Here is a 14,563-nt window from a genome sequence, read left to right as displayed (position 1 = left end):
ATTACCTGCCTTCTTCAGTTTTCTTGCATAGTTTCTAGAACATTCTATTTTCCCCTTGCCCCAATCCCACTGCCAGATTTTTAATCATCATAGGTTCTGCTAAAACTCTTTGAATTTCTCATTTAATCCATATTCAGTAGGATAAATAAAGCCTGATTCCTTGATTTTTTTTTTTTTTTTGGTAGAACTCAGCAGTGACTGTAGGAGAGATTTGGTTTAACTTTGAGAAACAGAAAAACAAAGATATGTAAAAATACGCGACGTACACAGGATCAACAGAATTTTTAAAAAGCCTTTATATAGTTAAATCCCCCAGAGTAAGGAACTGTGTAAGAAATGTGACCATACAGAAATCTGTAGAGGAAAATACGTAACGCTGGAGTTGTGAGCTTTTCTTTCCTTTACAGTAACTTTTGACTACCATTTAGGTCACTTCGGGCAGTAAAACTCAAAACATCGGTTTGTACCTTTAGCAAAAATAAGTGCGGCTTACAGTCTCCCCCACAGATGCCCACGTGTCAGGCTGTTTGGAAAATTCAGGATCTGCCGCATTCCCAGACTCTCCTAAGGGCAAGAATCTAAAGGCATCCTCAGTGTCCAGATGTCTCAGGGTGGTGTCCGATAGAGGAACGAGGCAGCAGTTAGGAGAATTGAGGACACTGCAACCCAGACACTGCGGCGGGGAAGAGTGGGAGCTGCAAAGTGAATGGAAATGCAGTCCTGGGAGAGAACCACTCAAAAGCAGGGAAACATACTAGAAAGGGTTCTTAAAACTAGACGCCACCGGGGAAACTGATGGGAGGGCCGCAGGTCAAGGGCACACGCTACTAGGTGTCAGAGTTTGGACTCAAACCCGAGTCCCTGACTTCAGGCTCCTTGTTTTGCCTGTGCCTCCGGGGAGAGCCTGGGGAGTTCTCCCAGGAACGTGCAAAACCCAGGCGACCCGGCCTCGGCTGCTGAGTGATCAAAGCTCTGCGGCTGGGGGCGCGCGCCTGTACGCGCGCGAGCTCGGGCCTCCTCGCGCCCCACTCGCCCCGCCCCCCCCGGAGCCCCGCCCCCAGGTGCGCCGGCCTCGCGGGCGCGACGGAGCCCAGCCTGCGCCGGGGCGCGCCGAGCCGAACGACGGGAACGCGCGCGCCTGCAGATCCCCAACCTCCGGGAGCCCCGCCCCCAGGGGTCTTAGGCAGGAGGCGGAGCCTGGCTTCCGGCGCCGCGCGCTCCCCTCGCAGGCGCGTGGCCCGCCCTGCGGCTCTGGAGGGCACGGGAGGGCGCGCGCGCGCTCGCGCGGGGCCGCGCCCTCCCGCACACGCTCCCGTTTGCAAGCTCCGACACCCGCGCGGTCTCCACAGGCGGAGCGCGTCCCAGCCTCGCCGCGCTGCGGCTCGGCCCTGAGGTGAGGGGGGCCTGAGGCCCGCCGTGGGTGTTGGGGGGGGTTGGTGGATGTCGCCGCCGCCGCGGGAGTGACTGGCCGAGGAGAGGCCGGCGAGGGAGAGGGGCGGCGCGCAGGGGCCGGGGGGCGGGGGGGCGGCGGCCGAGCCGGCGCGCCGAGGGGGACCGCGGGAGCTCCCCGCGGGGAGGAAGCGCGGCTTGCGGCGGGCCGCGTGGGGGCCGCTGTGTCCCCGCCGGGGTGTCTCTCGCCCGGGCGGCGAGGGAGGGAAAATGCAGTGCGGGTTCGTTCCCCTTCCCCGCGCCCGGGCGCTCGGCGCCGCTCCTGACCGCGCGTGTCCCCCGGAGTTTGGGCGAGAGGAGAAGGCGCCGGGCTCAGGACGCGATCCCCGGGACTCGAGGAAGGGCTCCGGCGCCCAAATCGCCCCGCGTCCCCGAAGGCTGGTTAGGCGGGAGGCTTCGGTGCCTCGGCTTGAGTCGCTGGTGGCTGGAAATGTGGGGGGGGGGGGGGGGTGTCTGCCGTGCTCCCGAGGCTTCCCGAGCACACGTTTTTAGACAGATGAGTCCGAAAGAATATGCACAGTCCTGTGCTTTCTGTCGGGGACGTGCTGTCGGAACAGAGGGGGAGGAAAAGATAGGCGGGACTCCCCGCTGGGAGCCAGGCTCCTTGTCATCTCGCTTCATCCTGGCGGCACCCCTAGGAGGTGGGGCACAGGCGGAAAATGGGGCGCAGAGACGTTAAGTGCCTTGTTAAGGTCTCGACTAGCAAAAAGGTGGACGTGAGATTTCAACCCGCGGATGCCTGCCTCTAAATCCTGGGGCTTTATCCACCAGATTTTGTGCCCGCCCAAGAGAGCGATGTGATGGGTTATCTTCAGGGAAGACTCCATACGAGAAAACACTATTAGGGAGGACACTTAAGGCTCTCGGGGTATTTGGGTTAAAATCAAACTACCTAACAAGGCAAACTGTTAAGGCATCAGTATGTGCTGTTCCAGTGTTGTTTCCCTTTAGACAGGGTTGGATGTAAGGAAGTCTTACGGTCGGGGTGAAAGCAAATTTATTAACATTTTACGTGATCATTGGAGTGTCTTTCGTATTCCAGATACTACGTGGGAAGAGTACCAAGGTGAATACGATTTATAAACTCTGCCCTTGAGTCAATTGAGAGGGTGATCATATAAAATAATTTTGTAATATTCTACGAATTCGTAATCTTTACTAGCATGTGAATTAACTGGATTAGAATAGTTGTAAAGCTCAAGCTTTTAGGAACCTGTTACGCGTAAGAAGAGGGATGGGGTAATGCGTTGTGTGGGGACCATTCCGTTGTTTTCAGCAAAAAAATAGTGTCATCAGATTTAGGCTAAATCACGTGGACGGTATTTTGTTTTATTTAAATTACCCTCCCTTCGGTCAGTTTTAAAACATGCGAAGAGAGTATTTATGGCTTATCCCCTGTTAAGTTAAATTTTACCGTGCTTTTATTAGTTGAGAAACCAGTGATGTAATTTGGCAGCAGTTTCTTTCACTTCATCTGCCAAATATGCTCTTAACCTCTCTTTCCAAAAAAAATAAACCCTAAATACCAGATTCTGTTGGAGCTCTTACGGTTCAGATTTTTATTTATTTTTTTTTATTTTTTTATTTTTTATTTTTTATTTTTTTTTTTAACGTTTATTTATTTTTGAGAGAGAGAGAGAGAGAGAGACAGAACATGAACGGGGGAGGAGCAGAGAGAGAGGGAGACACAGAATCGGAAGCAGGCTCCAGGCTCTGAGCCATCAGCCCAGAGCCCGACGCGGGGCTCGAACTCACGGACCGCGAGATCGTGACCTGAGCCGAAGTCGGACGCTTAACCGACTGAGCCACCCAGGCGCCCCTTTTTTTTTTTTTTTTTTTTTTTTCCCGGTTCAGATTTTTAAAGAAAACAAGAGTCCACCAGTTTAGGCCGAAATGGCCCATTGTTGAAATATTTAACATTACCTTAGGCATAGCTGTAGGTAGAAGGAATAGGAGGGATAGTGGGGCGTTTTGGAAATTTGTTCCGATTGCCGTTCAGTTTTTTCAGTGAAGTAGGAGCCAAGGTTTTAATCTGAGGGTGTGGCTGTTGGTAGAAGTGAGTGGAGGTTTGGGGATTGGGAGAACGAATGAACTAGTGAAATATATGATTGCCAGGCAATTAAACAATTATTCTTAGGTATGAAAAACAAAGTAGAGGAAATGTAGGGTCCTATGTACGGGGGCACAAGATAAAGGTGCGTAATTTTGCTTACAAGGTATTTCACGACCCATCTCCATTACCTAGAGCAGACACCTGCCTCTTTGCCCCGGTTCACTGTGCCCATGCCCCCATGTCACGGGAGTCCCTGTTTCTTATACAAGTCATACCCTTTTGGGATTCTAGCTTTTCCATTCTTTTTCTTTGCCTGAAATGTCCATTCCACTCTTTCCCCGATTGGACTTAGTGCATTATAGTAAATTTTACCTATCTGCAAAGTCATTGACAGTGTCTATTTATTTTCCATTTTATTTGATGCATAAATTTCTTAGTAAGTGTTAAGTGAATGTACCACTTTTCTTTTTTTTTTTTCCTCCTTTAATCAATAACAGGCGTCAGCACACTTTCTGTAAAGAGCCGGGTAGTGAATATTTTAGGTTTTGTGGACCATATGGTCTCTGTATCAGTGAACTCTGCCGTTGTAGTACAGAAGGGGTCATTGACAATACAGAAACGAATGGGTATGGCTGTGTTCCATAACACTTTATTTATAGACATGAAATTTGAATTTCATGTAACTTTACATGTCACAGATATTATTCTTCGATTCCCCCCTCCTTGTGTCCCCCTAACCATTTAATAATGTGAAAAACACCCTTAACTCATGGGCTGTACAAAACAGGCTGTGGGCTGGATTCAGCCCCTACCTCCTGCATTGTAGTTTGCAGACCTTAGCTCTATAAGGACTCTTAGCAACCCCTGATAAAGAAATTTGCAGTAAGAAGATATTGGCTATAATATCACTCTTGGTGGTAGAGAAACAAAGATAAATAAGGCAGTCTTTTTTGTCGAGGATCTCAGGGTCAAGTTCAAGATTAAGACTTGTAAACAAATAGTGATGATGGCACAGTGTAGTAAATGCAGTTAATTTATTGGTTATGGATGTGGAAGAAAGGAGTGATAATCAGCACTGCTTGGGTGAGGTAAGAATAATCTCTAACCGTTATCTGTTGGAGATAGGGAACATTTTCAGCAAAGAGCCTTTCCAAAAATCTTTGAAGCTTACTAAAAAGGTGACTGACCACATCTCTTACCAAGATGATTCAGTTTCTTTATTTTATAGGATATAATCTGGATTCATTTCTCTCAGAAATAAAAGTAATACACTCCAAGTTATTTCTCTGTAACAATTATTTCTAAGACTCCTGTGCATTTTTTATTGCTTTGAGAAAGGTAACATACGTTTCATAGCAGGTATAATCAATAGTTGTTGAATAAATTAATAAATAAATATTTGACATTGAATATGGGATTATATAACTTTTAGTCTCTATTTTAAGTTAATACTTTAGAAAAGGAAGATGGGCTTTAGTGGGCTTTGAATTTTCCTGCAAGTTACAGATTTAGGATGAAGTGTTTCTATCCAGGAAAGTTCAATACTTGATTAAACATTTTGTGATATTAGGTGTTTAAAACCTATCTAATTATTATTTAGAAGCTCTACAACAAACAGTGCATTCCCCAGTTATGCTGCAGAACAATGAAAAGTAATATTAAAATGCTTCAGCAGAAGTTTGTGCCCTTATTTCTATGTCTTTGTTATTGTTTTTAGCAGTTAAGAATTGGCTTTTTTGGACAGTTTTAGATACTCTACTGGTAAGGCTTTGAGCTGGAACTATATCAAGTTTGTTTGTTTTTTTAATGTTTATTTATTTTTGAGAGAGAGACAGTATGAACAGGGAAGGGGCAGAGAGAGAGGGAGACACAGAATCCGAAGCAGGCTCCAGGCCCCAAGCTGTCAGCACAGAGCCCGATGTGGGGCTCGAACTCACAGACCATGAGATCATGACCAGAGCCGAAGTTGGATGCTCAATCAACTGAGCCACCCAGGTGCCCCAAGGAACTATATCAAGTTTTATGTTTTCCAAGAAATATGTTTTGTTAAAAATACACCATTAGGAGTTTTATTATATTTCAGTTATTAGCTTGTGCTTTCAAAGATCATTTTCTGGTATATGCTGCAAAAGAGAAAGTCCTATGTGTTGTCTATTCAAAAAGCCGAAGGGGCGCCTGGGTGGCTCAGTGGGTTAAGCGTCTGACTTCGACTTGGGTCATGATCTCATGGTTTGTGAGTTCGAGCCCCGCATCGGGCTCGGTGCTGACTGTTCAGAGCCTGGAGCCTGCTATGGATTCTGTGTCTCCCTCTCTCAGTGTCCCTCCCCCGCTCAAGTTTGTCTCTGTCTCTCTCTCTCTCAAAAATAGGTAAGCATTAAAAAAAAAATTAGAAAAAAAAAAGCTGCCTGTGACGTATGGTCCTCTCCACCATTTCCAACTCTGCCATGACTTTCATGAACTGTGTCACTAGTAAGTGTGCTCCTGGGTATTGTCTGTGTGATTCTGTTCCCACTTACAATATCAAATGTGGGGCTGGCTAAGCATCCTTTCTTGCCTTTTCCCTTTATTCTTTTGAATGCCTTTATAAGGCTATAAAGTCTGGGATAATTAAAAAGAATTATAGCGTAGGAAGAGGACATTTAGAGCTCTGTGCTAAATATGGGTTTTCTTATGGTTCAGGAAAAGGCACCTGAGAAGTTAAAGACTTCACAGATGTCCCCTTGCTGGCCACACCTCATTTCTAACTTTGCAGCCTTGTTTTCAGCTATGCACTTCTGTCAGAAGCATCACTTTCATGTTACCTCCGCGGGATGGATCTCCACCTTTCTTTCAGGAAACCTCATTCCCCCACCCTTACGAGTTGGTTTCATCTCAGAGACCAGCCCTTTATCTTTGGCTTCAGTACAGAAAGCACTGCCTTCCCACATCCTTCCATTCGCAACCCTGCAGAAGAGTGGGGGATGGGAGTGAGAAGAAGGGACTTCTGTGATTACCGTACCAGTGTGAGTTGCAGGCATCCCGTTTTTATTCTTTTTCTTTCTGTCTTTTCCCCAAAGGACGAACATTAATTCTCAGAGCCAGTAGGGTCTCAATATTAAAAGAGGAAGCAAAATATTTTACTAAGCACCCATAATTTGCCAGGAATCTTTTACAGTAGAGTTAGTACTTTGCATTGTTACGCAGGGCAGACCTTGACAGATTTATCCCGATGGCCCCTTTCAGTTGGGCCTACTTAACGCCAGATTGGAGGGGTTAGGATCACAGATATGTCCATCGTTGCGTCTGTTGACAAAAACCTGACTATAGCTTTGAAGTTACTGTTTAGATGAAAGGTTGATGAAGAATTAAACTCAAAGTTATATGAAGAATTAACATTAAGAATATTTCATTTTTTTTCCAGACCGCCAAACCAGGTGTTTCATGTCAGGAAGGAAACAAGCAGCCAATGGCTTTTCTTCTTTAAGATGTTTTAATAACTTTAATAACTTCAAGGTTATTGAAATGTAACATTTTCACATGATTAGACTAGAGCTCATGAATGTAAGAAACGTTACTTTGCGTAGGTCAGGGTCATGAGCACGCTGTCAAGGCGCACACATGAGTTGTGTCTTTCCACAATGTCAGCTTTACTCAGTCATAGAGCAGGAGTGACATAAGCGTAAAGCAGTTTCAGGATTCCAAACTCAGTGACATTTCACCGTGTGACTAACTTGGCGTATACAGCACACAAAGCAAAACCTAAGACAAGTCACACAACAAACAAGATAACACAGAGGGTAGGAAGTTAACGAACCGAACATGAAGTCAGTCAGTGGGCACGTTGTTGAGATAAGGCCTGGGCCTGGTCTGGGTCAGCTCCCGGCACTTACTGCTTACTGTGTCTGAGCAGTGAGGGGTGTCGGTTCTCTTCGCAGATCAGTCGGGCGGAGCCTTCAGCAGCAGCTACTTCTGATCCGTCGGACCTCGAGGAGTCCTGTCTGAAGAGTGACACTTGCTGCAAAAACCCTCCCTTCTTAAAGGGATTTAATCAGTCTTGGGCCCTGCAGACCTCCTCTGCTTCTCCTTGTTATCAGTTCTGGGTGTCGTCAGCTGTCACTGGTCTCGGCGATATCTGGTAGCTGCAGTCAGTACCTTACCTGCTTGCATCACCGTTTGACACAGGCCCCTGCCTGACATGAGTGACTCCATCTTGCTGTCTATAGTCAGTTATACTGATCCATCTTTATAATTTCTTAACAGATTTCTTAATCGTTTTAGTCCCTTTGTCCTTCACCATCCATTCTAGGAGACTTCGTTGACTCAAGTCTTCTTTCTAACTCAGTGATTTGCCTTCAGGTGCTGTTCACCCCATCTATTGAGAATTTTATTTCTATCAGTCTGTTTGATTTCCAGGTTCTGTAAGTAGGTTTTTCTTAATTGCCTTGTTCTTGTTTCATGAATATGATATTCTTTGTTATCCTTTTGAGGATATTAGTTGTACCGATTGTATATACCATAGTCCTCAACACGTATCATTGCTTGCCATGTGGCAGACACCATTTTCATGTATTAATTTTTATTTACATGTATTAATTCTCCTCATCATTTCAATAAGCCAAAGAAGTGGATACTATTGTTATTTCATTTACAGATGAGAAAACTTAGGCACAAAAAAGTTAAGTAACTCGCCCAAAGTCTCAAGGCTAGTAAGTGGTGGAGGCAGGATTCACGTTTAGTTGGTTTGCTTCCAGAGGTCCCACTCTTAACCATTCTACTACATCAGGCATTAATTATTCTTGTGATTGTCATTGTTGACTTTGGAGTGTCTTCTTGGTATCGTTATTATGTGAGTGTTTATACTGATTCCAGTTTCTTTCAGCATGTTTGAAGATAATGCTTGGATTTACTATAGCCTATTGTGTTTTGGTTGTTTTGATATTTGTGCTGGGGGAGGGGAGAATAGTGCCAGGGTGCAGAAAGTCAGTAGTTACGTGAGGGCTCGCACTGCCTCTAAATTTAAATGCATACACTTATGGGGCGCCTGGGTGGCTCAGTTGGTTGAACATCCGACTCTTGGTTTCGGCCCAGGTCATGATCTCACGGTTTGTAGGTTCAAGTCCCACATGGGGCTCCGTGCTGACAGCAAAGAGCCTGCTTGGGATTCTTTCTTCTCTCTCTCTCTCTCTCTCTCTCTCTCTCTCTCTCTCTCTGCCCTTCCTCTGCTTGCTATTGCATTTAAAAGAAGTAAACTTAAAAAAAAATAAGTACGTACATACACTTACTCTTTGAGATGAAAGCAGATGAAGAGGTGACGTTGGGATTTTACCTGATAGGTTAACCTCTTCTTAAAAAGAGGTTATTGAAAATCTCTTAATTCAAAATAGAAATCTTTTTAAAATATCAAAGTCAAATGCAGATGCAGTATCTTCTTTTTATAAATATTAAATAAACTGCTAGCTTAGTTTATGTTTGTGTTGATTTTGAATCTTTTTGGTAGAGAGGGATGACAGATGATGACGGGTCAACAGAGCCTCAGATTGATGAGATTATGTGGCCAATAAGTAGAAAGTATTCCCTGAGAGACCTGGCCACAGTGTCATGCAGGACCATTTGACTAAGGAAAAGGGTGAGGAAAGAAAAACCAACCTAAAGAATAGAGCTCAGGAGCAGAAGGAAAACAACATAAAAGCACCTTTTGCTTATGAAGGGATTTTGTGCTTTGGAGGAAAGGACATAAAACCAAGGATTGACTAGATACCAATGACTTCTTTGAAGTCGCTGTATATTATCTTCTATATTATATTATCTTCTGTATATTATCTTCTATAGAAACATTTCCCTATTAATACTATTTTAAAGCAACTTGAAGACCTTTACATCATTCAGTGGTTCTCAACTTTTTATCTGTCCCTACACATTCCCATTAGTAAGTATCTGTGGAATTCTTCACTTAATAGGAAGGGGAGGTGGGGAAATTTTTAACATTCCCCTTTGTTCAAGCCATGCTTCACTTTGAAAATCAATATTGTCCTTATGAGTACTCTAACCATGGGGTTAAGAACACACACTGTTACATTGGTTAAGTGTTTTTGTTTGTGAGAAATAGAATCTGATTCTGGCTACTTATGTGAAAATAAAATACAGTGGGTGGATAATAGGGCACTTCACATTCTAAGAAAGAAAAACCAAGTCTTAGGCACAGTAGGTTTCATACTTTAGGGGAAAGCTTAGTACTGCCAGTGCATGAACATTCTTTCTCCCTTTTTTTTTTTTTAAAGTATGCTGTATGCCCAATGTGGGGCTAGAACTCAACGACCCCCGGATTAAGAGTCCTGTGCTCTTCCCACTGAACCAACCAGTTGCCCCTGAATTTTCTTTCTTAAATGTTTCCATTAATGTAACTGTTTCCATGACTCCAGTTTTTGGATCTCTTAGTTAACAATTTCATACTTCCAGGAGAAAATTTCATTGATAGAGCTCAGGGGTAGCTGTAGAGTGGTAGTCGTGGTGATGGTGATGTTTGTCTGTCTCTTGGCATGGTGGGTGGGTGAGTGGGAGGTAGAGGTAAGTTTTACTTTAAAAAGCTCTGATTAGTGGTGGGATGGGTGCAGAAGTCCATGGAGTTCAGACAAGCCTATTAAAGACTAAACCCTGAGTTCAGAGAGCACTTCTCAAGGAAGCAAAGCATTTGTGAGTCCATCAGCTGTTTTATGAGAGGCCTGTTTTCTAAAAATGAAGACTTAAGCATGCAGCATTCAATTTGAATGAATAATTCATTGGTGCTCAGTAAATCAATATGTTTTGGCAGAATGTTCTTGTTGTACTGGTTAATGTTTCTGTTTGTGTTGTAGTAAATCATCTTTGAATGAGTGTAGTTTTTCTTTCTTTTTTGTTCGTTTCTTCCTTTTGGCCTAGAGATGATTATCAGTATCTAGAGAATCTGATGTAACATTAATGAGACTGTTGAAAGAATTTATTTTTATGTATCTTCTATTGACTTTAGTTTTGTTGTTTTTATTTTACTTATTTGATGCTTTTTTACAGTACATCTAATCGTGTAATTTTTTAAATGTATAAGTAACATTAATGGAAAAATTGAGAAAATAGAAAAAACACAAACAGGAAAAGTCTATAATCCTGTTAAATTAAAAAAAATCTTCTTTGTGCATGTAAAGAGGACATTTATTTAATCCAAACTTAATTTATATTTACTTTTTTGGGTAAGACAAGCTGCCTCTAAAAAGTTGCCTGTTTTTTTAATGTAGGTGGAAATGGTTAGCCAGCTTGGAATAGATTGTTCTTGTTTTGGAGGGGAGTCACCCCAGTGGCCCCCATCAAATAGGTTTATATACAGCAAGTCAATAATTAATGTTGTAGAAGATGGCCTAACGGGACATTTTTGTTGTGTCTTCCAAGCTGCCCTCTCAACACCCTCTGGTGTGCAGAGACTGGGTTACTGGGATAAGCAAATTGGAGTAAGGACCACGGAGATTGCAGTTGGGTCCCTGGCCACTTCTCTTGAGTTCAGCTTTAATATAACCAACCTCTTTGAAAAACTAAGATACCTCCAACAGAGACCTACTGGCAGAAAGAGCTCCAAGGACCTCCAGAGGGTAAAGTTATGCTGGAAGGGGGATACTGGACTTGTGACAATGAGTTAGGTCATACTGTTAAAAAATAGATAAATTATTAAGATGAAATTTGTTTCCATCACTTCCAAGTAAGATCCATTACTCAGTAAGCAGTTTCTGTCTTTTCTCTTCTTTCCCCAGCCTCTGGCAGCCACTAATCTGCACTTCATTTCTATGGCTTTGTATATTCTGGAAATTTCATATAAATGGAATCACATAATATTTGATCTTTATGTCTGGCTTCTTTCACTTAACATAATGTTTTGGAGGTTCATCCATGTTGTAGCATGTATCAGTGTTTCATTCCTTTTTATGGCTGAATAATATTTAATTGTGTGTATATACCACAACTTGTTTATCCATTCATCTGTTGATGGACATTTGAACTGTTTCAGGCTCCAGGCTCCGAGCCATCAGCCCAGAGCCTGACGCGGGGCTCGAACTCACGGACCGCGAGATCGTGACCTGGCTGAAGTCGGACGCTTAACCGACTGCGCCACCCAGGCGCCCCGTGAACTGTTTCAGTCTTTTGTTGGCAAGAATGAATAGTGTTGCTGTGACCCTGCATGAAACGCACTTGATTGAATACCTGTTTTCCGTTTGTTTGGCATATACGTAGAAGTGTTCTTTTGGGTATATATTTAGAAGTGGAATAGTGAGGTCATATGGCAATTCTCTGTTCACCTTTTTGGGGAGCTGACAAACTGTTTTCCTCAGCAGCTGAACCAGCACTCCCACCAGCAGTGTATGACTATTACAGTTTTGCTATAGAGTTTCTTATGAGAAATCTACTGTCATTCAAATCATTATTCCTCTGTAGGTAATGCATGGTTATTCTCTGACTGCTTTCAAGAGTTTTCACTGTCTTCAATTTTTAGTGGTTTGATTATATGTATGGGTATGGATTTCCTTTGATTTATACTCTTTGGGGTTTACTGAGCTTTTTGGAACCTGCAGGTTTTTATCTCTTGCCAAATTTGGGAAGTTTTCAGCCATTAATTTTTTAAAATATTTTTTCATCATTAACACTCTTCTCTTCTTTCTGGAATGCTGATAATGTGAATGTTAGACCTGTGTTATTGTTCATGGTTCTTTCAGGTACTGTTAATTTTTTTTTAATGTTTTTCTCTGTGATTCAGATTGTATAGCTTCTATTGATCTGTGAAGTTCACTGACTTTCTGTTATCTCCATTATACTATTGAGGCCATTCTCTGGGTTTTATTTATGTTACTATGTTTTTCTCTTCTGAAATTTATATTTGGTGCTACTTTATGTCTTGTTTCTTTGCTGAGATTTTTTTTTTACTGTTTTTCAAGAGTGCTCACTATTGTTTGCTGGAGCACTTTTAAAATACTTTAAAGTTTTTGTCCGATAATTCCAAAACTTGTTATCTTGGCATTGGTATCCGTTGATTTTTCTTTTCTTAATAGAGTTGATATTTTCCACATGCTTTTTTTTTTTTTTTTTTTGGTCGAGTTGTTTTGGATTGTATGAGCCTGGGTTTTGTTTTAAGTGCGTGGAGAGTGTTGATACTTTTGACATGCTGTCAACCTGGTTAGGTTCAGGTCTTATGTTTCATCTGCATTCTTTGAGCTGTGGTTTTAATTTCAGTTTAGTTTTCAGAAGCCCTTGTAGTGTGGTTTGGATCTGTCTTGTGTATGCCTCCCAGTAGTCAGACTGAATCTGGGCAGTAGTCTGTCTTTTATTCCTCAAGTCTTTGGTACACATAATGGGATTAGAGCCCTGTGTGCTCAGCGTGGGGGTCCGTTTAGGTGTTAATAAGCCATTTTTATTCTGTTGCTTTCCTGTGCTCCTCTTTTTATATGCTCTCCCTACTGCTTTCGGATTCCCCATGGTTTCTCTTTGCCATCCTACAACCAGAAAGCTAGGGTTTATTTGTCCCATTGGGCCACACACTTCTGCAACTGCATCTACCACATCCAGGGCCCGGCGGCAGGAGGTAGAACACCTGGGGATTTGGCCCTCCCCTTTTGAAACTATAGCTCCAATTAATGGAGAGGAAGGTTCCCTTGCCTCAGAGTTTGGGCTGCATCAAGCTTTCATTACTGTAGTCTGACACTTCTATCATGCAGTTGCTTGGGGAGAGAGGCATAGGAGAATGTAGGGGGAAAAAAAAGATTGGATATCTCCGCACTCTACCTGAGCAAAAGGCTTCCCTGCTTCTCGAGCCAGAGAGCTTTTGGCTCTTGTTTTCTCTGCACCAGTGCCTGCTTCTGATGCATTCAGTTTGGGGGATACTAAAAGACGAGAAACAGGTGGTGAGCTCACTGTTGGTTGTGGGGATTTTGAATTCTGGTTCCATCTTGGTTCACATTTACTTGGTTCCTATTTACTTTTCAGAGTCTTCAAGTTGCTGTTCCATTCATTTTGTCCAGATAGGAGAGACAGCTTGGAATATGCTTACCTCCAGCTAACCTGAGACTGAAACAAATGTTTGTTTTTGCTGTTAAATGGCATGGGCTTGACTGTGGGGTTCCAGTTTTTTTTGTTTTTGTTTTTTTAATCTACTCTTTTAATAGACTGGTCCAGAAAACATGGCTACCGCAATTAGGGAGGTGGGAGTTTGGAGACAGACCAGAACACTCCTACTGAAGAATTACTTAATTAAATGCAGGACTAAAAAAAGTAGTGTTCAGGTAAGTTAAATGATCCTTTCTTATGCCTTATTGCAGTTTTTGCATTGATATGTTCCATCTTTAAGAGGTGATTTATTTTTCTGGATACATTTCTAGTATAATTTTATATCATTAGGTCCCTTTAATGTGCTTGTGAAGTAAAAACTTGTGTTAACACGGAAAAGTACCTAAATTACCTGTTGTTTTCTGAATGTTAAACATTTTAATAATGGTTCTTAAATATGGTTAACTTCTTTTTTTTTTTAATGTGTTAAATGTTTATTTATTTATTTTGAGGGAGAGCGTGCACTAACAGGGGAGGGGCAGAGAGAATCCCAAGCAGGCTCTGTGTAGGGCTCGACCTCATGAACTATGAGATCATGACCTGAGCTGAAATCAAGAGTTGGACGCTTAACTGACTGAGCCACCAAGGTGCCCCAATTTAGTTAATTGCTAATATCAGTGCTTAAGTTTGAACTTTTAGGCATGCATTTCTCAAGTTTCATGGAATGAAAAAAAAATTGCACGGATGATTTTGTGGCCCATTATTTCACAGTTTATTCCCCATGACTTCCCATCTTTTGGACTCTGGATTGAATTACTTAGGACTACTAAAATTAGGACACATATTTGTTCCCAACAGATACACATTACTTTAAAAGTTAAAAGAAAGTAATGACTCTGCCTAACCAGTTAATAATTCTAAAGGATAAAAGTGCATTGCTTTTCTTCTGAAGCCACCATAACAATTAAACAGCAAAATGAAATAGTAAATAGTTCATCTCTATTAAAGCTCATTATTGAATTTAACAGA

At 42.5% G+C, this 14,563-nt stretch overlaps 1 protein-coding gene across 1 annotated transcript in view; it reads left to right on the top strand.

Moving 5' to 3' along the window:
* The first annotated feature begins 1,258 nt into the window (after positions 1-1,258).
* ABCA5 (ATP binding cassette subfamily A member 5) overlaps positions 1,259-14,563 on the top strand; it is a 71,236-nt gene continuing 57,931 nt past the window's right edge. The window contains exons 1-2 of the mRNA XM_042965772.1: positions 1,259-1,393; positions 13,654-13,770. Of these exons, the coding sequence (XP_042821706.1) occupies positions 13,669-13,770 (102 nt within the window). The 5' untranslated portion in view covers positions 1,259-1,393; positions 13,654-13,668. The remainder of the gene's footprint in view (positions 1,394-13,653; positions 13,771-14,563) is intronic.

The sequence above is a fragment of the Panthera tigris genome, chromosome E1, assembly GCF_018350195.1.
Source record: "Panthera tigris isolate Pti1 chromosome E1, P.tigris_Pti1_mat1.1, whole genome shotgun sequence".
Taxonomy (NCBI): Eukaryota; Metazoa; Chordata; class Mammalia; order Carnivora; family Felidae; genus Panthera; species Panthera tigris.
This window is presented reverse-complemented; position numbering and strand designations above follow the sequence as displayed.